Source organism: Cottoperca gobio, chromosome 2 (genome assembly GCF_900634415.1).
Source record: "Cottoperca gobio chromosome 2, fCotGob3.1, whole genome shotgun sequence".
In the NCBI taxonomy this organism is placed as follows: domain Eukaryota; kingdom Metazoa; phylum Chordata; class Actinopteri; order Perciformes; family Bovichtidae; genus Cottoperca; species Cottoperca gobio.
Window position 1 is genome coordinate 4535141 of NC_041356.1, and position 24474 is coordinate 4559614.

The 24474-nt window shown below is 43.3% G+C and overlaps 4 protein-coding genes across 4 annotated transcripts in view; 2 read left to right on the forward strand and 2 right to left on the reverse strand.

Moving 5' to 3' along the window:
• LOC115018950 (cholecystokinin receptor-like) overlaps nucleotides 1-497 on the reverse strand; it is a 28099-nt gene extending 27602 nt beyond the window's left edge. The window contains exon 1 of the mRNA XM_029448233.1: nucleotides 112-497. Within this exon, the coding sequence (XP_029304093.1) occupies nucleotides 112-262 (151 nt within the window). The 5' untranslated portion in view covers nucleotides 263-497. The remainder of the gene's footprint in view (nucleotides 1-111) is intronic.
• LOC115018958 (carboxypeptidase O-like) overlaps nucleotides 1-17619 on the forward strand; it is a 73627-nt gene extending 56008 nt beyond the window's left edge. The window contains exons 2-9 of the mRNA XM_029448245.1: nucleotides 12552-12591; nucleotides 12688-12789; nucleotides 13251-13355; nucleotides 13523-13639; nucleotides 13983-14076; nucleotides 14786-14988; nucleotides 16870-16954; nucleotides 17039-17619. Of these exons, the coding sequence (XP_029304105.1) occupies nucleotides 12552-12591; nucleotides 12688-12789; nucleotides 13251-13355; nucleotides 13523-13639; nucleotides 13983-14076; nucleotides 14786-14988; nucleotides 16870-16954; nucleotides 17039-17304 (1012 nt within the window). The 3' untranslated portion in view covers nucleotides 17305-17619. The remainder of the gene's footprint in view (nucleotides 1-12551; nucleotides 12592-12687; nucleotides 12790-13250; nucleotides 13356-13522; nucleotides 13640-13982; nucleotides 14077-14785; nucleotides 14989-16869; nucleotides 16955-17038) is intronic.
• nudt15 (nudix (nucleoside diphosphate linked moiety X)-type motif 15) lies at nucleotides 17572-19235 on the reverse strand. Its single transcript, XM_029448257.1, has 3 exons — nucleotides 18765-19235; nucleotides 18072-18268; nucleotides 17572-17991 (listed from the first exon to the last, which is right to left on the reverse strand). The coding sequence occupies exons 1-3, from the start codon at nucleotides 18911-18913 to the stop codon at nucleotides 17870-17872; spliced, it is 468 nt and encodes a 155-aa protein (XP_029304117.1). The 5' UTR covers nucleotides 18914-19235; the 3' UTR covers nucleotides 17572-17869.
• A 2579-nt stretch (nucleotides 19236-21814) lies between these two features.
• Nucleotides 21815-23691, forward strand: LOC115017171 (TSC22 domain family protein 1). The gene has a single exon (XM_029445429.1). The coding sequence runs from the start codon at nucleotides 22569-22571 to the stop codon at nucleotides 23544-23546; it is 978 nt and encodes a 325-aa protein (XP_029301289.1). The 5' UTR covers nucleotides 21815-22568; the 3' UTR covers nucleotides 23547-23691.
• The last annotated feature ends 783 nt before the right edge of the window (nucleotides 23692-24474 follow it).

Here is a 24474-nt window from a genome sequence, read left to right on the forward strand (position 1 = left end):
AGTTTCAGCCCCGTCTGTTTGGGGCCAGATTCCATCTGAAGCACAAATACAGTTTCACACCTCAGCTTGGATGATTCATGAGAGACAGAAGAAGAGAAGAAGAAATGTTACCATTGACTCCTCTGGTCGCTCTGGGGATGACCGAGACGTTCTTGCAGCTGATATTATAGTCAGTAACTTCCATGCTGAGGTTCCCCTGCTCCTCACAGCGCGCCAACACCTCGCCAGGCACCACACTCACATTCTCCGACTGCAGATCCATCCTCTCCGGAGACACGGACGATATTTACACCTGCACGGTGCTGCTTCACACTGGAGCCGCGCAACTTGAAGCCGTCGAGTTTTTCTTCATAACAGCCGGAGAGGGGGCGTAGTGAAAGTTGGAAGAAAACCCAAACTGGAGGTTTAAAATGTAACACCGGGGAATAACAGGAGAATAGCCGGTCCGTGAAGAAGTTATTTAACGTGCGGTCGTAAAGCGCACACAGCACCGGACTGAAGCCCGACTGTGAAGGAATGAAGCTGCGCTGCTAAGGCAACTGACTCCCTCTCTCTCTCTCCCTCTTTCACACACTCTCTCTCTCTCTCCCTCTCTCCATTCAGCTCACGTCTGTCACTGTAACAAGAAGTTGCATCTTGTATAGCTGCAAGGTGTAGGGACTTCATGCTCATCTCTCTAAAATGAGATTATATTGCACTTTTTGAAGTGACAGTGCAGGTCAAACATATCGTGGACATGTTGCAATTTCCTCAGTGGTGGAAGAAGTCTAGCTAGTTGTGACAAACCCACAAGTGTATGACTGAAATCATGTCAGCCAGGGAAAGGGCAAAGGGCTGAGTCTTTTGGCAGCATCATGACAGCTGCATGTCTGTAGCAAGGTACAGAGTGGATTGTGAGCATCCAGCATCCAGCTTCCAATTCCAAAACAAAATTTCCCCTGGCATCAATAAAGTAATTCTGATTCTAATTGAATTGGACGGTTCTTTATAGGCGTTTGAGTACCAGTCGAAGATTGTGGGCCAGAATCCAGGAAATATTGGGCAGAACCAGAAAGTGTGAGACAATGTGGCTTCTGTCACTTGGCATCACACTGTGGTGAGACAGAAGGGTCAACCCCAACGACACTGCACATGTACTGTTCACATTCACTCGTTTGCATTTGCATCGTCCTGCATTTAAAATCACACTTAAATAAAATATTCCAAGTAATTCTTATCAAATAGGTTCCCAACCTAGGGGTCAGAGCCCCTTACAAAAGGTCACTAGATAAATCCGAGAGGTCGTGAGCTGTTTGGTGGAAGTGAAATGCAGTACAGTAGCATAAAATGGAAAAGTTCATGTGCCTCAAAGTTGTAGTTTGTACTTGATTAAATTGTTTCCTTCCTCGACTACACTATAGCTGTTTTATTTCTAAGCTAACCATCTGCGTCCAATCTCCGAGGGCCCCGAAACCGCCTGCAAAGATGTTCCCCTTCCTCTTTTCATAGATTAATTGATTGTCCTGCTGAGGTATAAATCAACATTGTGTGTGTGTGTGTGTGTGTGTGAGAGCGTCTGGTAATACATTTGGTGTAGGTGGGCGTTCGGGTTAAGAGACAGAGAGAATTGCAAATTCTAAACCATTTAATACTCTAAAGAGCTACAGTTGGATATTATTAGTAATAACCCCTCGAGACCATCTCGTTTTCAAGAGCGTCCTCAACAACAATACAATATAAGGATATTATACAGGATATAAAAGCTTGTTACTACACAACTAAACTGCATTCTCTATTACATTTCATGGAAATCTTATTTTCTCCTGGATAAGTATGTTTGTTACGCACGTACACAGGGCACTAACAGCAAGGTGAAAGTCCTGTGTCTGTTTGAGCCATCGCTCCACCACGCCCTCCTCTCTGTGAGGTCTACTGCTCCATCAATAACCAACGTGACATTCATTTCCCTCAAAACTTAATTAACATTGCAGTTTCATTGTATGGAACATTTTTAAGAGACCAGGCTGCCGTTCCTCATTTACAGCATCGATGTCAGTTTTGTCAAAAATCCTCTTTGAAACAAATGGTTTCAATTTCATGTTCAGTTTTTTGGCTGCTGGATAACCGAACAATCTCTTCTTCTCAAGGAATAGTTGATTTCTCTGCTCGAGTGAACAACCTCCAGATGTCAGTGGGGGACAGAGAGACGCAATTCTGCAAGGTTTTCCTAAATTGTCTTGTGATTTAAAGCAGAGGATGGTTCAACGGTTACAGGACAAGATATTGCCCACCCTGTGTTTTTGATGAGAGTTTTACACATCTTTTGTGAAAGCCGCTATCTTCTTTGTGTTTCAAATGATTTGTTTTAAACTGGAGAACGTCTTGGAGCCTGTGGAACAACGGTTACATTTTTCCATTTGGCTATTTGGCCGACCCGCAGGAGTAAGGTGAGAGGTTCTGGGACTCATGATGTGCAGCGTGATGGCTTTGTTTATGGAGGACGTTCTAAGAGCGCCTTCAGGTTTAGTTCATGTGAAATAATACAGATGCTTTGAAAAACGTCTGGAGGCTGCGGGGGAGTGAGGTTGCACTGTGAGGGAGAAGGGCTTCACTGTTTGTGTGATTTGTTTGATGGTTGCCTTCAGTGCTGCTGATGGTTTAACAAATGTTGCTGCCGCGCGGTTGTTACTGCTTTTGTACTGCGCTTGTGTGGGATGCTCCTGCTCGGCTAACATGTGCTGGTGTTTCTTCCACATTTTTTTAAGCTAACAGTCCATTAAAGGAATGCCAAAAGTTACTCCCTTCTGATCTCCAATGTTGTTCAGCAAGTTTGGCATTGGCTTAACATTGATTTCTTCACACAGGTCATGACTAGCATGCCTCATGAGATGTGGAGCTGCTCACCTTCTGATACTGCAGGGTGTCCAAACATCCTGCTCCAGTAGAGGCATTTTGTCAGCATTTTTCTTGAGTAGAACTGAATTCCACGCAAAGGGCAGCTCAGAGGAAGCACAAAGGCTAACGATTTGTATAAAAGGGAATGTGTGTCCGGCCATTTTAAGAATTCACGTAGCCCCAAGACATCTCAGTCTGAACATACACGGTGTTGAACAATGTTTCCAAATGATTGCTTTGTGCATCGGCAGTGATTATATTGTGTGAACAACTTTGGGATACGATAATAACATGCATGAATTATTTTAATAATTGCCTCATAATATCTCCAGAAGGACGCAACATGAGTCGAATGAGGTTTCACTCTCACTGCTAACGCTCCCAAAATAACAGAATCGACCTTGACAAGGAAATAATTCAATGTAAGAATTTTGGAACTCTGATTTGTACTTTGTGATTGTTATATTGTATAAAATATAGATGGCAAAAAAATGTATTCTATGCAAAAAATGTGACACTGCTGGGTGGGATAACCTTGTATCTAGATATTTATGGTACCTTTTTCAGATTAGTATTGGTCATGTGTGGTGCTCCACAGAGATCAATGCTAGGATCCTTAAGGCCTTTGCACACCAAGTCCATTTTTATCGTATTAACCCATCGCCCGATAAAAATAGTTACACACAGAAGTCTTGCAGACTGAGTCCGATGCATTTTATTTGTTGTGAAACTTTGCTAATTCTGTGTTTAAAAAATAAACTGTCTAATACCTGACTAAACACTTTAAATAGATTATTTTTTATAATGGCAAGTGGTTAGTGGCAAGAAAATGCTTTCAGAGTCCTTAAAGGGTGTAAGGATTTTATTTATTTAATAGTATCCCAGTTCATGTAGGCATTATAATGACTGCTGTAATCACTTGTCTCAGTATGATTTGTTATTTCTTCATGTTAAGTGCAGACAGTTAGGTAGTTGACTAGGTGGAACTTAATAGGAGTCCATGGCCTGAGGTGTGTGTAAAGTCTTAGTTCACTTAAAGTATTCAAGCGAACTGTTTCCTGTCTTCACGCTAAGGCAAGCTAACTGTCTGCTAGCGCTAGCTTCACACTTAATTTGACAGACATGAGTGGTGTGCATCTTTTTAGCGAACCCTTGGTAAGAAAATGGATAATAATTAGTATTCCCTAAAATGTCAAACTATTCATTATTAACTTACTCTTGTACCCTGTTCACTTTTCTCTCAGAGTAAATAACTTTCTCCCATAACTGGAAATCAGACTAATATGGGACATACTTCCAGAGTGATGAAACTGTGAGGCTGAAACACATTTAATGACAAACACATGCTCACTCACATGTGAACAACATGAGCAGAAGCCCTCCGACTGTAACGCCCGCCAGGAATGCGTGCACCATGAAGTTGCCTGGTAACCCTCAGCTTTGTAGTCTGTCCAGATGTTGACACCACATGCACTCTCCAAGTTAACTGCACCTCATGAAACAATGCTAAAATAAACTGCTGGAGTGGTCGTAAAAAGTTGGATGAAAGCTGTCAGGTGATGCAATGTTTGGAAAAAGAGAACATGAGGCAACAAATATCTAAATGAAGATGTAATCCTCAGGAATAATCTCTTATCTAAGCGGTGTATGTTTCCTAAACCAATCTTTAAAACGCTATCAGTGGGGTCAGGGGAATATTTTGCATGTGCACAGACAGATAGACACGTTGTAAGATGGTGTCTGATTGCAACAGAGCAGCCTGTCGCTCTCATCCAAAAGCATTAGTGCTTTCATCCATCATTATGAAGAAACAGCCCATGGTGTGCGCTTTGATTCTCCGTCTGGGACACACACACGCACAGTTTGTGCACACAGCGCCGAATCTGAGACAGGTCTTGTCTCTATATCTTATGAGCAGATTATGAATAGACATGATGCACATGTCAGCAAAGGAGTGGGAACAAAGACTTGAGTTGCTTGAAGCGTAGTTAAAATGTGTCTTACTGTCAGGGTAGAACCACGGACTGAGCAGCCACACTAATAACGCTCTGAATAAAGATACAGTCACTCATCTCAAAGAGCTTAAACTTGAGTTTAAAAGCACAGTGTGGATGTTGGTGAGGACTTGGCAAGAATAGCAGGTGACATACATTATTAATTGACAACATTCACTTGCTTTTCATTAAGAGATTGTCCACGTTTGATGATTTACTCCCACTGACTGTATTTTAGAATAAAACTGTCATTGTATACTTCTTTATGGGTGTGCAGGTGTTTGCAAGCAACCCCATATTTGTCTCTGATTATCTTATGCTACAGATTTGCTCTAGACTCAGCATTGTACTGACATCTGCTGGGCACATGTTCTAGTAAAGATTTTTACAAACCCAACCTGTGTGCCTACCGCCACAGGCCCAGGGCCCCTAAAGGGTCAGGGACCGTCACTCAAAGAGACATAAAACAACTACAAAAAGACACAAAACCACATAGAGATGTGTTTTCGAAACACAAAACAACAACAAATAGATGCTAAACAACTGTAAAGTCTGTGTGTCTTACTCCTATGTAGGTGAGGTGGTGGGGCATGTCTGTGCCCAGGGGCCCATTGTTTCATAACCCACCCATGACTGTCTACATAAACGCAGCTATAGTGGCAACATATTTCATTTTACATTTAAACTTGTCCAAGAAATTTCCATTGAGTGCATCGGTTGTTATGTTAGAAACACTGTTGGGCTCATATTTCCCAACAGAATTTCAATGTGGAAAAAGTTTTAATGCGTAACAAGGCTCAGACCTCAGAATCCTGCTGCCTCAGCACAATCCTCAGTTCTTATTACCAAGTCTAAAGGTTATACTGCAATGCAGCGATGTAAACACAAATAGACAGAAAGAAAAATAAATGCGATTTCACTCTTTTGATAACTCTCAAATGCTGCAAAGATATTGAGTATTAGATTTTCTTCTTTTTTCTCTGCAGCATTGCAGAACTACTGAAGCATACTATGAAGAGAAAAGGGGTTCAAATATTTAAGTTTAAATAAAATTAATAAAATAATTGCATTTTCCCCCCTCATAATAATGCATTCATAAATGAACATATACAATGTTATGATGCTCGGATGAACTTACTGTGTGACGTATCACTGTGTCTGATTTGATACAGATGTTTTCATCTTGTGTGTGACATTTTGAGGGCAAAATTAAGACATTTTCGTTGGAACCCCTGTTGTGTAATATCCAAAGGTAAGTTTGCAACTCTTGCATCATTGATTTATTTTTTATTTAATTTGTTGACAGCTCTTACATTCACTGATTTGTTTCCTGTGGTAGAACTGGCACAATCAGTGTGTAGTCTGCCTGAGCAACAATAGCAACCACAGCTGGAAAACATCAAAATCCAAAGACTGCGTCACAGCTGATCTTTGGGAGCTCGCATTGCAACAGTTTATCACCCAAATATAGCAAACGCAGGGTCTGAAGACCACAATGAGGACTCTTCTGCAGAGAACTGCAATGATATCATAATATGTTATTATTCTAAAAATATTAAACTAGATTAGATCGAGCCATGCAGTCCACCTGAGCTCAGCTGTTGTCGACCCGCTACATGCCTCACTGATGAATAAAACATTGTTTTTGCCTCTGGTATATTATGTAGACTTTAATGCATTTTAAATGCCAAATAACCTATTGTTGTATCATAGTTGCTGATATTTCAAAGCATGCCAACGTAATGAGAGGGCACAATGGAAAATGAGATTTCACAATGACACCATTTCCAGATAACGATTTTATGTAACCACCTATGATAAGTTTAGCGCCGGTATAATGGAACAAGCCGAGGATTCAGGTTATTAATTATTACCTGGATACATGTATGTAGTGTGACCAGAAATTATAAACCATTTTTCCCGCTCAAGGTCAAGCCATTAATTTAAAAATAAAGGTTTTAGGCAACATGAGTACAAAGAGTCTACAGCCACGCAAAGTGTTCTGTGAGGCTATACTTAATGCTAACATTAGCATGTGTAAAGTGACAATGCTAACATGTGGATGTTTAGCAGGTATAATGTTTACTATTTAGTTTAGGGTGTTAGCATGCTAGTATTTTCTAATTGGCAATCAAATCAAAACAGCTATGTGATAATAACTGTTACATAAATGTTCAAATCAGATAAGAACAAGAACAGATATTCATTGACTCGTATGCCTCGTAAACATGAGTAGCTCCTGCTTTTATAATCCAGTACTGTGTGGACCTTTTATTATTATTTTTTCCTTTCATGTCTTTGACTTTATGTCCCTTATCTAATCTTCTCTCCTTATATTTAAATTGTAAAAACATATTCTACTATGCGGCTGAACAGGATGCTTTTACAGACAAGGGTGTAGGTTATTTATAAACATTTTTGGAATTGAAGCAAAAGCCTTTAAGGTTTCCAGACTGCACTGCAGCAATGATGAACAGTTATTAATTACACAAAACTATGTGACGTGAGGTCATTTTGTGTGCCTGGTGAGTCTTTCTCTTTCTGAGGAAGGGTTTTGACAGGCAGGACTAAATATCACTTGCACTCCACGAGCAGCGCTGACTAACAGCCGTTCACTGCTCCGCTAATGAGGTATTTTAGTTGGTATGTTGGATCTACACGATGAAAAGTTAGACGTTGAGAAAAACAAAAGGTCATACTGGAGAAGAAGTAAGAGAGGCAGATAAGACCAGCCGAGAAAGTGTTGAGGAAAAAGTCCTTTCTCCGGGCCAGAGGTGAAGTCTGGAACTCCTCGACCACTTTAAATCTAATAAGCTGTTGAAGTTCTGCTCTAGTTCTAGTCTTAAAGTTACAACAGATTCAAAAGAAGTTCACTGGAGAAGAACAAAGTCAGATATTTATTCTTATATGAAATAAATCACCCGAGGTTACAGCCGGCTGTAAACTGAATTCTAACGTTCTGTGCTTTCCTTTATATAATGTTGTTCAACCCTTTATGACGGTTCTGAGGCTAAAAGGTCATTCATTTCCCACCGTCGTATTTTTCCCAAGTCAGCATTTTATAATAAATCAACGGATTGTTTTTTTCCATTCCCTTTTGATTTAACACCTGTGTCTACATGACATCTCGCTATATAAGGCTTATCTAGTCTGTGCGAGGGCTCACAGGGCTACCTGCATAGTCTAGTAGTGTCATGTGCCCCATCTACAGCCGCATGTCACCTCTACAGCTGCATGTCCCCTCTACATGTCCCCTCTACAGCTGCATGTCACCTCTACAACCGCATGTCATCTCTACAGCCACATGTCACCTCTATAGCCGCATGTCCCCTCTACATGTCCCCTCTACAGCAGCATGTCACCTCTACAGCCGCATGTCCTCTCTACATGTCCCCTCTACAGCAGCATGTCACCTCTACAGCCGCATGTCCTCTCTACATCTCCCCTCTACAGCCCCATGTCACCTCTACAACCACATGTCATCTCTACAGCCACATGTCACCTCTATAGCCGCATGTCCCCTCTACATGTCCCCTCTACAGCCGCATGTCCCCTCTACAGCCACATGTCACCTCTACAGCCGCATGTCCCCTCTACATGTCCCCTCTACAGCTGCATGTCCCCTCTACAGCCGCATGTTACCTCTACAGCTGCATGTCCCCTCTAAATGTCCCCTCTACAGCCGCATGTCCCCTCTACAGCCGCATGTCCCCTCTTCATGTCCTCTCTACAGCCGCATGTCACCTCTTCAGCCGCATGTCCCCTCTAAATGTCCCCTCTACAGCTGCATGTCCCCTCTGCATGTCACCTCTTCAGCCGCATGTCCCCTCTGCATGTCACCTCTACAGCCGCATGTCCTCTCTACAGCCACATGTCACCTCTACAGCCACATGTCCCCTCTACAGCCGCATGTTCCCTCTACAGCCGCATGTTCCCTCTACAGCCGCATGTCCCCTCTACAGCCGCATGTCACCTCTACAGCCGCATGTCCCCTCTACATGTCCCCTCTACAGCTGCATGTCCCCTCTACAGCCGCATGTTACCTCTACATGTCCCCTCTACAGCCGCATGTCCCCTCTACAACCGCATGTCATCTCTACAGCTGCATGTCCCCTCTACAGCCGCAGGTCACCTCTACAGTTGCATGTCACCTCTATAGCCAAATGTCCCCTCTACAGCTGCATGTCCCCTCTAAATGTCCCCTCTACAGCCGCATGTCCCCTCTTCATGTCCTCTCTACAGCCGCATGTCACCTTCAGCCGCATGTCCCCTCTAAATGTCCCCTCTACAGCTGCATGTCCCCTCTGCATGTCACCTCTTCAGCCGCATGTCCCCTCTTCATGTCCTCTCTACAGCCGCATGTCCCCTCTACAGTCACATGTCCTCTCTACAGCCGCATGTCACCTCTACAGCCGCATGTCACCTCTACAGCCGCATGTCACCTCTACAGCCGCATGTCACCTCTACAGCTGCATGTCCCCTCTACAGCCGCATGTTCCCTCTACAGCTGCATGTCCCCTCTAAGTCAGATATTTATTCTTATATGAAATAAATCACCCGAGGTTACAGCCGGCTGTAAACTGAATTCTAACGTTCTGTGCTTTCCTTTATATAATGTTGTTCAACCCTTTATGACGGTTCTGAGGCTAAAAGGTCATTCATTTCCCACCGTCGTATTTTTCCCAAGTCAGCATTTTATAATAAATCAACGGATTGTTTTTTTCCATTCCCTTTTGATTTAACACCTGTGTCTACATGACATCTCGCTATATAAGGCTTATCTAGTCTGTGCGAGGGCTCACAGGGCTACCTGCATAGTCTAGTAGTGTCATGTGCCCCATCTACAGCCGCATGTCACCTCTACAGCTGCATGTCCCCTCTACATGTCCCCTCTACAGCTGCATGTCACCTCTACAACCGCATGTCATCTCTACAGCCACATGTCACCTCTATAGCCGCATGTCCCCTCTACATGTCCCCTCTACAGCAGCATGTCACCTCTACAGCCGCATGTCCTCTCTACATGTCCCCTCTACAGCAGCATGTCACCTCTACAGCAGCATGTCCTCTCTACATCTCCCCTCTACAGCCCCATGTCACCTCTACAACCACATGTCATCTCTACAGCCACATGTCACCTCTATAGCCGCATGTCCCCTCTACATGTCCCCTCTACAGCCGCATGTCACCTCTACAGCCGCATGTCCCCTCTACAGCCGCATGTCACCTCTACAGCCGCATGTCCCCTCTACATGTCCCCTCTACAGCTGCATGTCCCCTCTACAGCCGCATGTTACCTCTACAGCTGCATGTCCCCTCTAAATGTCCCCTCTACAGCCGCATGTCCCCTCTACAGCCGCATGTTCCCTCTACAGCTGCATGTCCCCTCTAAGTCAGATATTTATTCTTATATGAAATAAATCACCCGAGGTTACAGCCGGCTGTAAACTGAATTCTAACGTTCTGTGCTCTCCTTTATATAATGTTGTTCAACCCTTTATGACAGTTCTGAGGCTAAAAGGTCATTCATTTTTCACCGTCTTATTTTTCCCAAGTCAGCATTTTATAATAAATCAACGGATTGTTTTTTTCCATTCCCTTTTGATTTAACACCTGTGTCTACATGACATCTCGCTATATAAGGCTTATCTAGTCTGTGCGAGGGCTCACAGGGCTACCTGCATAGTCTAGTAGTGTCATGTGCCCCATCTACAGCCGCATGTCACCTCTACAGCCGCATGTCCCCTCTACATGTCCCCTCTACAGCCGCATGTCACCTCTACAACCGCATGTCATCTCTACAGCCACATGTCACCTCTATAGCTGCATGTCCCCTCTACAGCAGCATGTCACCTCTACAGCCGCATGACCCCTCTACATGTCCCCTCTACAGCCGCATGTCATCTTTACAGCCGCATGTCCCCTCTACAGCCGCATGTCACCTCTACAGCCGCATGTCACCTCTACAGCCGCATGTCCCCTCTACATGTCCCCTCTACATGTCCCCTCTACAGCTGCATGTTCCCTCTACAGCTGCATGTTACCTCTACATGTCCCCTCTACAGCCGCATGATCCCTCTACATGTTCCCTCTACAACCGCATGTCATCTCTACAGCTGCATGTCCCCTCTACAGTCGCATGTCACCTCTATAGCCAAATGTCAGCTCTACAGCTGCATGTCCCCTCTACAGCCGCATGTCCCCTCTTCATGTCCTCTCTACAGCCGCATGTCATCTCTTCAGCCGCATGTCCCCTCTAAATGTCCCCTCTACAGCTGCATGTCCCCTCTGCATGTCACCTCTTCAGCCGCATGTCCCCTCTTCATGTCCTCTCTACAGCCGCATGTCCCCTCTACAGCCACATGTCCCCTCTACAGTCACATGTCCCCTCTACTGCCGCATGTCCCCTCTATAGCCGCATGTCCCCTCTATAGCCGCATGTCCCCTCTACAGCCGCATGTCACCTCTACAACCGCATGTCCCCTCTACATGTCCCCTCTACAGCTGCATGTCCCCTCTACAGCCGCATGTTACCTCTACATGTCCCCTCTTCAGCCGCATGTCCCCTCTAAATGTCCCATCTACAGCCACATGTCCCCTCTACATGTCCCCTCTACAGCCGCATGTCCCCTCTTCATGTCCTCTCTACAGCCGCATGTCACCTCTTCAGCCGCATGTCCCCTCTAAATGTCCCCTCTACAGCTGCATGTCCCCTCTGCATGTCACCTCTTCAGCCGCATGTCCCCTCTTCATGTCCTCTCTACAGCCGCATGTCCCCTCTACAGCCACATGTCCCCTCTACAGTCACATGTCCCCTCTACAGCTGCATGTCCCCTCTATAGCCTCATGTCCCCTCTACAGCCGCATGTCCCCTCTACAGTCGCATGTCCCTTCCCTTATCTCCTCTTTGGTATTTGCAAATGGTCTCATTGATCTGTCATTTCTGGGTTAATTGGGGAACTTACTTTTTCCCTCTAAAAATAACCTGCTCATTCAGCATGTTCACTGTACTCCAGACCTGCTGGGAGTTCTATGTTAACACTATTACATGTTATTATCATATATGCTAGGTATAAAGTACTTGCTGGATCAATATTTACTACAGCAAAAGAAGCTATTGAGTGCAACTAAATGTTGCTTCAGTCTTTTTTTATGGCTATGTTTTTATAAACTTGTAAATCACCTGATGAATATATAACTATAAATGACAGCAATTAAGGAAATAAAATAAAACATCTCCGGGATATAAAGTCAAGGCTTTCAACTCAGATTAATCATTAACCAACACAATGATAACATATGGGCTGAAGGACATATGGCTTAGGCAAACGTGTATCTTTATCTGATGGATGTCTTATAAAGGTTTGCACCATGCGGAGGTCACTGTCGCCAACAGTTGCAAACAAGGAGTTTACGGGACAATGCTTAAGTCTGTGGGACTGAGCCTTGTACTGCTGCTTTCAGCAGTGGGAGCAGCCACAGTAGAGAGGTGAGTTTCATTCATAAAATGACGGCCTGTGTCAAAAACAAACAGACAGAAGGCAAACAGGGCGGGGGACGTTACTGTGGAAGACACAGACTCACAAATGGTTGATAAGTATGAGGAGACGTTTTTGAGGTGGGACATGCTTCACTAAACCACTGCTTCTCATGTGTCTCCTTTATTTTTGGTGTCTACAACAGAGTGGAATATGACTACTTCAAGTTCCATCCCATGCCAGAGGTGAGAAGGCCCAAGCGCAGCACTCGCACTTTTCACTCTGATGGACCCACGTCACAAACACACTCTAATGTGTAACGTGTGTATTCCACTCTACAGATCACCGACTGGATGTCTCAGGTAGTGAAGGATTACCCTGAAGTTGTAACCACAGTGGACTACGGACAGACCTATGAGAACAGGGTGATTAGCTTGCTCAAGGTAAACCAACTTTTACACTGTTTAAGTGGAACCCCCCCCTCCCCAAACATCTCTAGTTTGTTTGTGTGACGCAAACTGTGATAAAAACCCCGACTGAGTATCACATCCGACATGTCTTAATCTGAAAATGCTGCATTCAGAATGCGGCCAAATATTCATGCTGTTTACATGAACGTTTCAAATTCAGAATATTTTCCCATTTGGAATAACAGTGGAATATTAATGTGCATGTAAACATAATCATTGATACTGCTTGGTAACTGCTGATAGCTACAGGTGAAAACAAATGGCTGACGCACTTCCTTTGTGCCGTAAATCAAGCCTTAATTTCCCGGGGAGATCGTTCAGTCAGAAATGCATTGTGAAAGAAATATAATACAATACAATAAGGATACTGGAGTGTATTGATGTTTTGTGTCATACAGTAGCCAATTAAGAAGCTTTATGAATGTGTCTTCCAGATTGGCCTTAATACTGGAGAGAAGAAGAAAGCTATCTGGATGGACTGTGGTATACACGCCAGGGAATGGATCGCCCCGGCCTTCTGTCAGTACTTTGTCAGAGAGGTGAGACGCACGCAATCATTTAAAAAAACACAATTGATCATTTAGATAAAAAATAATGAATGAACCAACAAAGAGTATTATAGTTAATTGAGTCTGATCACATCACGATATATCCTGCATATCCTCCAAAATGTCAATCTCACCCTTGTGTTTTTTTCTCAAATCAGATCCTGCATGCATACAAAACGGACCCAAAAATGCAAACGATGATGAAGAACATTGACTTCTACGTGACCCCTGTGCTCAACAAGGACGGCTACATCTACTCCTGGAAGGACAACACAGTCAGTGCTTGTGTTTGATGGATTTTTTTTATCAAATTACTTTTCTGGGTTAAGCCTCAATCTCTCCAGCCACAGATGAGCAGGATATCAGAGAATGATAGTCTATTAAAGTAAAGGCAGTTAAGTTGCAGTGAGCTGCAATTCAATCAGTGAACACATTGATGTCTGGTGCTCAACAGGACCCAAGTACAAATGATCTCATTTTCAATATAAGATTAATGGAAAAATTATATCAAGCGGCAATCCAAGGCAGCATTGAAGGGTGTGCCCACTTAATTACTTATTAAATTGATAGAACGCCCAGAACCAGCTGATTTAACTGTCTGACCATTTCCACCCGTAGACTCGACTGTGGAGGAAGAACAGGTCACCGGGACCTTTAGGCTGCAACTGTTCCGGCACTGACCTCAACCGCAACTTTGACGCCATCTGGGGCTGTGAGTGTTGTTGTGGTTCTCCATGTCATTATTTATGCAGCTCTGATAATCATGGATAAGTGGGTATCAAACTAAGAAAACTACCTTTTCTAACAAACACAACACTTTCCAAAAGTCAAAGCTGACTTGTTTAAACTTATGTAACAAACATACTTATTTTAAACCAAACCATGATCTTCTACTAAACCTATCAAAGTAATTTTACTGGACTCAATGTCCCATGATGCTTTATGACGAGCCGAAATTGCCAGTATTTGATTAAAGGACCAGTGTGTAGGATTTAGCGGGATCTATTGGCTGAATTGGACTATAATATTCATAATTATATTTTTGTTAGTGTGTAATCAGCTGAAACTTTGAATCGTGTTTTCGCTGACAATGAGCCCTTCATATCTACATCGGTTGCTCTTCCTCAATGTTTCTACGGTAACCCAGATCGGACAAACCAAACTGTGGCTCTAGAGAGGGCCCCTTCTCACTTTCACTTGACCTGAAGGCCACCGTAGGTTCTCCTGCACGCTCGGAAAGGGAGGGGTGAGCCGATTATGTTGGTCGCAATCTGCAACATCACCGCTAGATGCCTCTAAATCCTACACACTGGCCCTTTAACGTGTAAAGATGTGAACTTGCTCAGCCTGTGTTATGGGATGAAGAAGCGGTGTCACTATTACTATTTCAGATAATCCCATTTCCTTGTCTGCTTCCACAGCGATCGGAGTATCATTTAACTGCTGCTCACAAGTCTTCTGCGGGACACATCCTGCGTCCGAGCCCGAGGCTCAGGCCGTGACTTATTTTGTGGGAAGCCGGAAAGAAGACTTCCTGTGTTTCCTCACCATCCACTCATACGGCCAGCTGCTCCTGATTCCTTATGGAAACCCCAACTACACCGCCTCCAACTACGATGAGCTGGTATTTACATCGACACAGTGATGCACGAACATGCACGCACAATATTCAACATAATATCACATTAACAATTGAGGATAAAATAGTGTACGTGCATCTTTCCGGCCTGATTATCACCGCACGCGTCTTCATTAATAAAGAGAATACTCTATGCATGAGTCTATGCAAATGACAAAAACCTTAATGAAAAAGAGACAATCTGTTGCAAACACTTCGGTTCTCACGTGAACACGAATGTATCAAGGTTTTGAATTTAATATCAATTGTCGGATATACTGAACATCACATTTAAAAATGCATTAGTACACAGTGTATACACAGCACATGCGGGACAGTACTGCGGATGTCATTAACTCACTCCGAGAGCGGTCAGTCGGAACAAACAAGGAGGAAGCTGTGAAGCATTGATAATGAAAAACAAATGGCTGGTTGCTGATAGGAGGGAGGCAGACGCAGGTAACAATAACCCAGTGGAGCCACAATCCAGAGAGAATTATGCAAAACAGGATTATGTCCATTCGTCTCTCCGACTTTAGCTGAGGGGAAGCTGGCTCATTCTCCTACACCACTCAAACATCACCATGTTTCTGTGACTTGGCAGCAAGAATGCAGAGTCACTCACATCAGACGCGCATGGATAATGTGACACGGTTTTAAATGATAAATCTCAAATTAATGAAGCTGGAGCAATATTGGTTTATGAACACGGGTACGTAAGCCCTGAGAGCCAAGTGAGAAAAAACAATTCTGCTGATCCATTTTCTAAGCCTGATCCAAATAGTTTTATCTCCTGTATTTATGATTTAAGGTGGAAAAAATAGGTATTTTGTTGGAATAATCTTACTAAATTCCTTCATTTTTTTCATCTGTGAAACAGATGGGAAATCTTTTGTTGACTGAAAGTTACCTCGTGTTGAGAGTGTATGGAGCCACAACTCATCCTGTCAAAAGAAAAGAAATTCTGAAAAAAGCGTTTCCCCTCCAACTGTTTCATCGAGTCTTAAATCATGAACACACAGAACATGGATCTCCAGAATTTATTTATTTTTCTGACTTGCCTCTAAAAGTCTTTTATAAGTTTTTTTTTATTTTTATGTTTTAATACTACTGGCAGATATATTTTTGCAATATTTATTTGACTTGACTTTTGTATTTGTAGTCATTTTTAATCTAAATGCACCTTTTTAAAGAAAAAGACACGACAGCATTTCTGGAAATAAGCTGTTGTGTCTTTGTATTTGTACACTCTCATGTGTCTGAGACAGCTGAGCCTCATTCTGCACATTTTGCAAGACTATTATGTGAGCTGGCACCCAGTCGATTCCTGTCATTAATGCTGATGAACACGGACGGATTAAGAGACAACGGGCCCTTTTACGTACATTTTTAGTCGTTTTGCACCTCCTTGTGGTCATTTTGGATTGTTTGTTTGTATGTTTTTGGTCTTTTCATGTCTTTTCTCAGTTAAGTTGTGTCTCTTTGTGTTACAGTTGTCATCTTTGTGATTGTTTTCATTTGCATTTTGCATCTCTGTAGTGATATTTGGTCTTTTTGTGGTTATTTTTGCATCTTTTGTAGTCGTTTGGCATCTATTTTTAGATGTTTTCCGTTTCTATGTGGTCGTTTTGTCATTGTTTTGCGTCTTTGTAGGATTTTTTTTTGTCGTTTTGTGTCTATTTGTGTCATGTAGTGTCTCTTTATGGTCATGTTGTGTATGTTTGTGGTCAGTTAGCAGTTTCCTGTGTGTTTCTTCACTATGACTGGATGCTGTACACTCATTACTAGAGAATACACACAGTATAAAGACACACACACACACACACACAGAGCTGGTGTAGATGCTTTCAATGACTGTATGACGGAAGTTAATGTGTGATTCTTCAGTTGAAGGTTGGTTTGGGTGCAGCAGACGCCATTCGAAGTGTCCACGGGATGAACTACACTGTAGGAACCTCACCGGATGTTTTGTGTAAGTCCGCACATCACTGTTTGTCACAGATTCTTCATTTTCTGCCGTGCTAGCAGCGAACAGCAGTGTACCCTCTTTCTACAGACGCCAACGCTGGTTCCTCCAGAGACTGGGCTCGGCTGCAGGGGATCCCCCTCGCCTACACCTTCGAGCTGAGAGACAAAGGGATATTCGGCTTCCAGCTTCCCGAGGATCAGATCCAGCCGGCCTGTGAGGAGGCCTACAGCGGAGCCATGCACATCATCACCTACGCCCACGACAAGACCTTTAATGCTGCCGTGGCAACCGCTGCTGCAACCCTGTGGACCATGCTGTTAGCAGTCGGGGTCACCGGCACCACCCTGATGTGAGGAGGAAAAAACGGACCAAAGCTGTATTGCTCGAAGTTGCATTCATCTTGCATGAGCGGCACCAGTGTGTAGTTTAGTGTGTAATGTTTTTTTTTAGACAGAACCTTTTGTTGATGAATTATGATCAATAGTATGGAAATGAATGTTGATAAATAATAATGGACCTTTGGTTCAAACTATTATATACTCTTTTGTAAAGTGTCTTAAAAGAAAAAATGTTCACACTTCTATTTTATATCATTGTATATCATGACATGAATTACATTATGTGGCCCCTAAAGAGTTATAATAAAAGAATAAAATCCCATTCGCCCAATTTAATTAGAATTTTGTTTGTTGCATCATTTGCTTAAAATCTCAATGAAAGCGCAGCTGACAATCTGTGTATCATGAAATCCTTCTACTAAATCTTTTAATATTGGCAAACATTACAGTATACCGTAACAGAAATACATGAGGTTTGAGAAAAAGCACATGTAAACCAACTACTGAAGTAAAACAACAAGTTGAGTTTTGAAGAGGTATGCTTGTTTTATCCTTTGGGAAAGTGTCCCAACAGGAAGTTTTAAAGCTGCGTTTCAGTGCTTCTTGTCCTGAACGGATTGAAGCCTTGTTGTCTCAGACCAGCTAGTGGCAAGAAGAGCTGCTCCTCTGGAGGAAACGTATCCCACGGCGTCCACGTCCAACCTGTCAGGCAGAGAAAAACAGATTATTAACTGCTTTTTTCATTTAAAACTTGTGAAAATCAGGAGTTCCACTTCACATACCCTCATTCTTCTCTGGCTCCAGGTTCTCTGGCTCTCCTGACTGCTTCCTGTCCAGCTCTCCTTGCATAATAATGGTGACGTAGTGGTACTGCTCCTCCAGTCTGATGGAGTTCACCACGGAGGCAAATGAGACGTTTACCAAACGCACCCCTGCTTCCTCCAACACCTCTCTGTGAGCACACTCCTCCCATGTCTCTCTTTCAATGACAGAAATGAGAGTCATCCACTGGAAGTCATCATGCATGTACAGTTAGTACATTGAGGAACATATTTACACTACTACCTCAAATAGCTGAACTTTTACTTTGAAATAACTGACTGTCTAAAGAAGGATCTCAAAATAAGCCTCACTACTGAACACCAAATTGCATTTACAAAATAGCAAATTAGTATTTGTGCACACTTATTTGGCAGGCACGTGTTACAACACAAATTCAGAACATGTCTTAACATTTGCTGAACACTTTGGGGTAATTCGGCACAATGATAACTTGCGAAGACATTTTTATTTCTTATTATTATTTATTTTTAAGTGAAAAAGTGTGTGTTTTGTTAGAATAAGAGATGTTTGCCGAGTTGTATGAAGGAAGGCAAGAGTTGGACGTTCATAAACGGTCTTGCGTCACTTATGTACGCTACTTAACTGTCAGATTTGTGAATGGGGTTTGCTATCTAGCTGCCTAGGTTACCTACCCAAACTCCAAGTGGCCACCGGGGAGCTGGTACTTCCCTTTGCCCATCGCGCTTCTCCGTTTTCCCAGGAGAACACAGTCTGGGCGGGCTGAGTCTGTTACCAGCACCCCAACCCCAACTCCGGGACGTTTCACAATTGTATTTGACATCTGGTCAAATTTAAAAACGACCCATAAATGACACAAAGTTAGCTAAACAGACCCAACTCGACCGGGCTGCATTGAGGATAAGCTATTCGGGAAATACAAGAGGTTTCCCTTTGAGTACTTCCGTCTTCGCTTTAACAATAAATCGTTTAGGAGGCCACTCTCTTGTTGTCCTACATTCGGCAATGTAAATGTATTGACAACTATACACTTTTTCTCTCCTCTTTTTACTGCCTTCTCATCAAATGAGTACAATGTGTTCTTCAGGTTTTATCACATTAACATTGTGTCTTATTTATATTTTGTCTGGATTTCCTGCTCTTTCTGTTTTCTGGAGGACTGTGATCGCCATCTTGTGGTGTTTTTTTGTTTTTCTCCCTGCTGTTTGCTAACCAGCAGGTGATAATGATTTGAGCTGATTACTGCCTCTACAAGAAATGCCTGTTTTTCTCTTTCACACTTCCCTAAAAACCTGAAAATATACTATTAACAGTCTGCAGGCCTCTTTTGTGCCCTGCAGTTAATTATTGTTTATCTTACACCGGACTATTTTTCTCTGGATGTGCGCAGACTTCTGTAATGAATCAAAACGAAAATAAATGTAAACAGAAAATAATAATTGGGAAAATAATTAAATATGAAAATAGAAGAACACAAGTTGAAGTAATTTTTCAAATACATTTTGTTCATATATTTTTCTATTACTGTACATATCATTTTCAAATTATCCTTCATATTTATTTGATAATTGAGGGTTTTCTTTCCACATTTTCTTTCTTTCTTTTCTTTATTAAATTATTTAATCATTAAATTATTTATTAGTTTATTATAATGCCAGCTTTATTCCTCCATACTCAAATGTGTTCAAACAAATGTTCGGATTTGCAATAAGAAATCCGGATTTGCAATTTACTTTTTGGTACGTAATCACTAATGTGGGTCTTAAATGTCATATATTTGTTTCCATAACAAAGCCTCTGCTGATGTTCACGTGTTTGACGTTGTGTATAGAAAATGTTAAATGTTATTCCCAGATATCAGGCATCATTTTTGCCATAATGACCATAATGAATTGCTTTATTACTTATACCATTTTGAGGAGGTTGTTCAATTCAACTGAGCAATAAATAGAACTCATCACTTGAAAGGTCTATACTTGATATTTTGAACATCACTACTGGAGATTAAAACAGCACACAGTAGATGGCGGTTGGTATGTCCCAGTTTGGAGAAGCAGACAGGAGTAACAGCAAGAAGCTAAGAAATGTACTGCTGTGGACGGGGGCAGCAGCAAAACCTTTAGCCTCCTAAAAGAAAGGCTCACCTAAATGTTCCCTGTTGGAAACATAGACTGTATAGCTGTTTGACTGCAAGGTGAAACGTTGAAAATATTCTAAATATAGCAACACTTTTACTGACATTGACTTTCTTTAGGTGGCTAAAACTAATTTTCTGCTTCCCCTGTTTACAGCAGTACGTTGCTTAGCTTCCTACTGGTACGCCTATCTTTTTCTCCAAACTTGAAGCGTGCCAACCGCCATCTCCTGTAGGTAATACGCTGACTATGGTTATGTAACCCATACAACCCCACTTCAAAACATCCAAACTATCACTTTAAATTGATCATTTGTTGCATTAAATTACATTAAATTGTCATGTTTTTGGGGTCTGTTTGTATAAACTATGAATCGTTTTCTTATTGCATTTTTTTTCCCATGTGGAATTAAATCATTGATCAAGTCGAAAATGTCCTGGTATGAGCTTTTTCTACATTTGAATTAATTTAAGTGAAGGTTGACATGACTCCTGTTGACACTATCTAAACTCCTTATCAGCAGAAGCTGGGGCTGTCCAGGAACAGTCTTGACGTTCAGGTTGAACGTTTACAGAAAGCATGGCTTACGTCTCTCTGTTTACTTGCTGCAGTTTCAACATTATGCAACCTTTGGAATCAGACTTCTGAGTGGAACTTTCCCATAGCTCGCCCTCCCCTACAGGTACATGTGATGTGTTTATGAATAGCTGCGATGCTGACATGTTGGAAGTCATCTGACAGGCGTGTCTCAACTCTTTGATGGCTGTCATGTTTAACAAGAGAATCTGTTGCCAGGTCGGAGTGGTTTTTGATGCATAAGATATGTAGGGGGGTTAAATAAATGTAAAGCTGGTCCTATATGAAGAGATTATTCAACTTCATCTTCGTGCCAAGACTTGTTTTGCATGAAATGTCAGCATTGATTGGCTTGTCATTCCTTTCACCAAAAGGTTATTTAAATACAGAAAATAGAGGCTGGAACCTTTCTAAAATGCAGTATGCTGTATTTTCTGAGGAAAATCACATGTTTATAATTCATGTGTAAAGGGGTAAATATTAGACAATAGTTTCATAAGAAAAGATAAAATAAGATGCAATAGGACACCTGAACATTTATTATGTTTTAACGTCTATGGGATTAAACAGTGAGCAGCAAATAAACAATGGAAATACTGTGCTTAGAGCAGCTTCAAAGACATTAAGCAGCACTGTTTAGTTTATATGTCTTGCTAATAGTAGCGCTTCCAAAACAGTGGGGTCCAAGAAAATAAATAAACACATCCCAAAGTCGAGTGCTGCCTTCATATCTTAGTAAATATTGTAAAACTGGCATTCTAACCGTGGACATTTGGTTCAAGAGGTAAATACTTTGGAAAACATCCAATTGTCCAACAATTAAATTGTCTAAATCATTTAAAAAATAAGATTAATATAAGAATAAATCGATCTTTATATTAAAAAAAGACCTGACATACATACTGAATAGCTGGAAGGGTACTTTCCGATTTAACAGCAGAACCTGAACGTTGCACAGGTCTGAAAAAAAATGGGCAGAGACGCGCATGCGCAGTCCCAGTGTTTGCATTCCTCCTCCCTCCTCTGAGACTGACAGCCCGTTAGCTGCTCACCGGCAATGATACAGCAAACACGGACTGAGTAAGACTCATCGAGATGGACTTAGCGGGCACTTTTTACCACTACAAAGACGGATATTATTTAGACACTGTTGTCTAATGACAAGATAAGGAGTTTATTCTTCGCCAGGATCATTTTTGTTCCGTATAAAAAGGAGACTCGACGTCCATGAGAGGAATTGATGCGACGTCTGATTTCCTGCGACATACACCGGCCAGCTAAGAAGCTTTCACATTCACTTTGAAGACCACCTGAGTAAACCTAAACTATTCCGGGCTAGACCTAATTTGGTGTGCTAAATTGTGACATTAACATCTGCAAAATAGTCCTGACAAGTAGTGAAGAGATACACCAAGTTATGGAAGAGCGTGGCTAATCGCTACTGGCGACCCCATACAGCTTTAAGCTAACCAACGGCTAGCTGAATTTAACATTCTTTGTTTATTTTATTTGCTGTGTTTTTATCTTTGGATTAATACTTGTGTTAGGAAGAGTAACGCCACTCATAAGCAAACGTTTCAGTGGAACTACATCCCGGAACATCTAGCTTGATTTTTAAAGGACATAAATCATCTGACTTCTCACTTATGGCTCGTTAGTATCGCGGTACTGCAGCTGACCCAGCTAGCTAGCATCTATTTTAGCTAGAAGGTAGCGCCAACAGCCGTCAGCCACTTCTTGGCCTTTAGTAACTCATTGACGGTAAAGATGCACCACCAGGACTTTTCTGGAGATCCGCCTGGGACTGGGAGTAGGAAGACGGGTTACCACTACAGGAGGGGTAGCAGCGGTGCGTCTGCCTCCCCAGCAGCCGGTGGCAGTGGAGCCAACACGGTTGACGACAATCCAACCCAAGCTGGATCCAATTCTCCCGGACTCCACCACCAGCCCCAGTCTCAAGCGGCTGGCGCTCAGGTGAAGAAGAAGAGTGGCTTCCAGATAACAAGTGTCACCTCAGCGCAGATCAACGTGAGCGGCAACAACAGTTTAGCAGATGATACTGAGAGCTATGATGATATGGATGAGTCACACACAGAAGACCTCTCCTCCTCTGATATGCTGGATGTTTCCGTGTCCAGGGCCACGGATACAGGTCTGCCGGAGAGAAGCTCTTCTGATGAGACACTCAATAGTCTCCATGGGGTTGACACACCTGGAATCGTGTCACCCAACGAGCCTCTTCACCCTCATTCCATCCCTCAGGGGTCTCAGCAGCACACATCAATGGTAAATGGGACCATGCACCATCATTATTATCCTCAGCAACAAAGCCAGCCCCACCTTCAGCACTCTGACAGCTTGGGAGGAGGTGAACCCTCAATACCAGCTCTTCCTATAGCTCCTCTGGCTAGCTCTAGCCCTGCTATGGCTTCCAAAGTTGGGCCTAGCCAGTCGCAGAGGTCACCCATGTTGGATAACAGTAAACCTGCAGGTGGGACAACCCAACCATTAGCCCCTATTGTGGGTGGGACTGCCACTGATCCACAGCTACAAGGCAGTCTGAACGTTTCTAATGTGTCTGCTGTCACTGCTGCTGCAGTTCCTGCCGTCTGGGCCTGCAGGTTTCGACAACACTGGTACGAGTGGGCATTTAGCTTCTGTTGGAGGAGGAACTGGCCCGTCTGCTGCCCCCAACACTCAAACCCAGCACACCCAAACTCAGACAGCCACCGGCTCTCGTTTTAGGGTGGTGAAACTAGACACTAACTCTGAGCCATTCCGCAAAGGAAGATGGACGTGCACAGAGTATTACGAAAAGGAGCTTCCTCCTCCAACTACATCTGAGGCACCAAAAGGTGTAGAAGTGGCTGTCGAGACTGAGGCAGGCAACGCTGGGATTAATCAGGGCATAACTGCTGTACAGCCACCTCACACACTTCAGCCCTATCAGTCGCCGAGCCAGGACTTCACTAGTCCACAAGCGATGCAGAGTCCACCACAGGGACTTGCTCAAACCACTCCTCTGACCTATGTTTCACCCCAAGAAGTTGCTGGTGGGGCCCACATTCAGCAAGGTCCTTTCACTCTCCCTACAACAACACCACAGACCGGGGTAAATCAGCCTCCCCCTGTAATACCCCAGCAGCTGCCCTACACTGTGGATCCCCACCAGGCTCAACCCCAGGGAGGTTACCCTGCACCTCAGTTCCATTCAGGGGTCATAGCCCCGGGAAGTGTCCGACAGCCAGACTTCATCCAGCCCACTGCTCCCTTCCAGACCCAGGTCCAGCCTCCGCTGCCTCAAAGTACAGCAGGAATCTCTAATATATCACTTCCACAGCCACCGATCAACATTATTCAGCTGCTGTCCCATCACGGTCAGGTAGCCCCACCTGCCCAGGCAACATTTGCAGGACAGCCACACCCCCTCCCAACTCAAATTCACCCCACACAAGTCCAGCCCCCCTCCACTGCTACAGTCCCAGTAGTGCCCACCCATGGGAGCCCCTACATGCCTTTGACTGCATTGCAAGCTGACCTCCAGCCTCTCCTCACCCTGGGTGCGACCCTCACCCAGGTCCCGGGAGGAGGGAGCTCCATAAGATCATCCCAGCTAGGAGGATGCCCAGCGGCTTCTGCTCCAGCACCAAGGCCTGCTGGCTCTTCCCCGGTT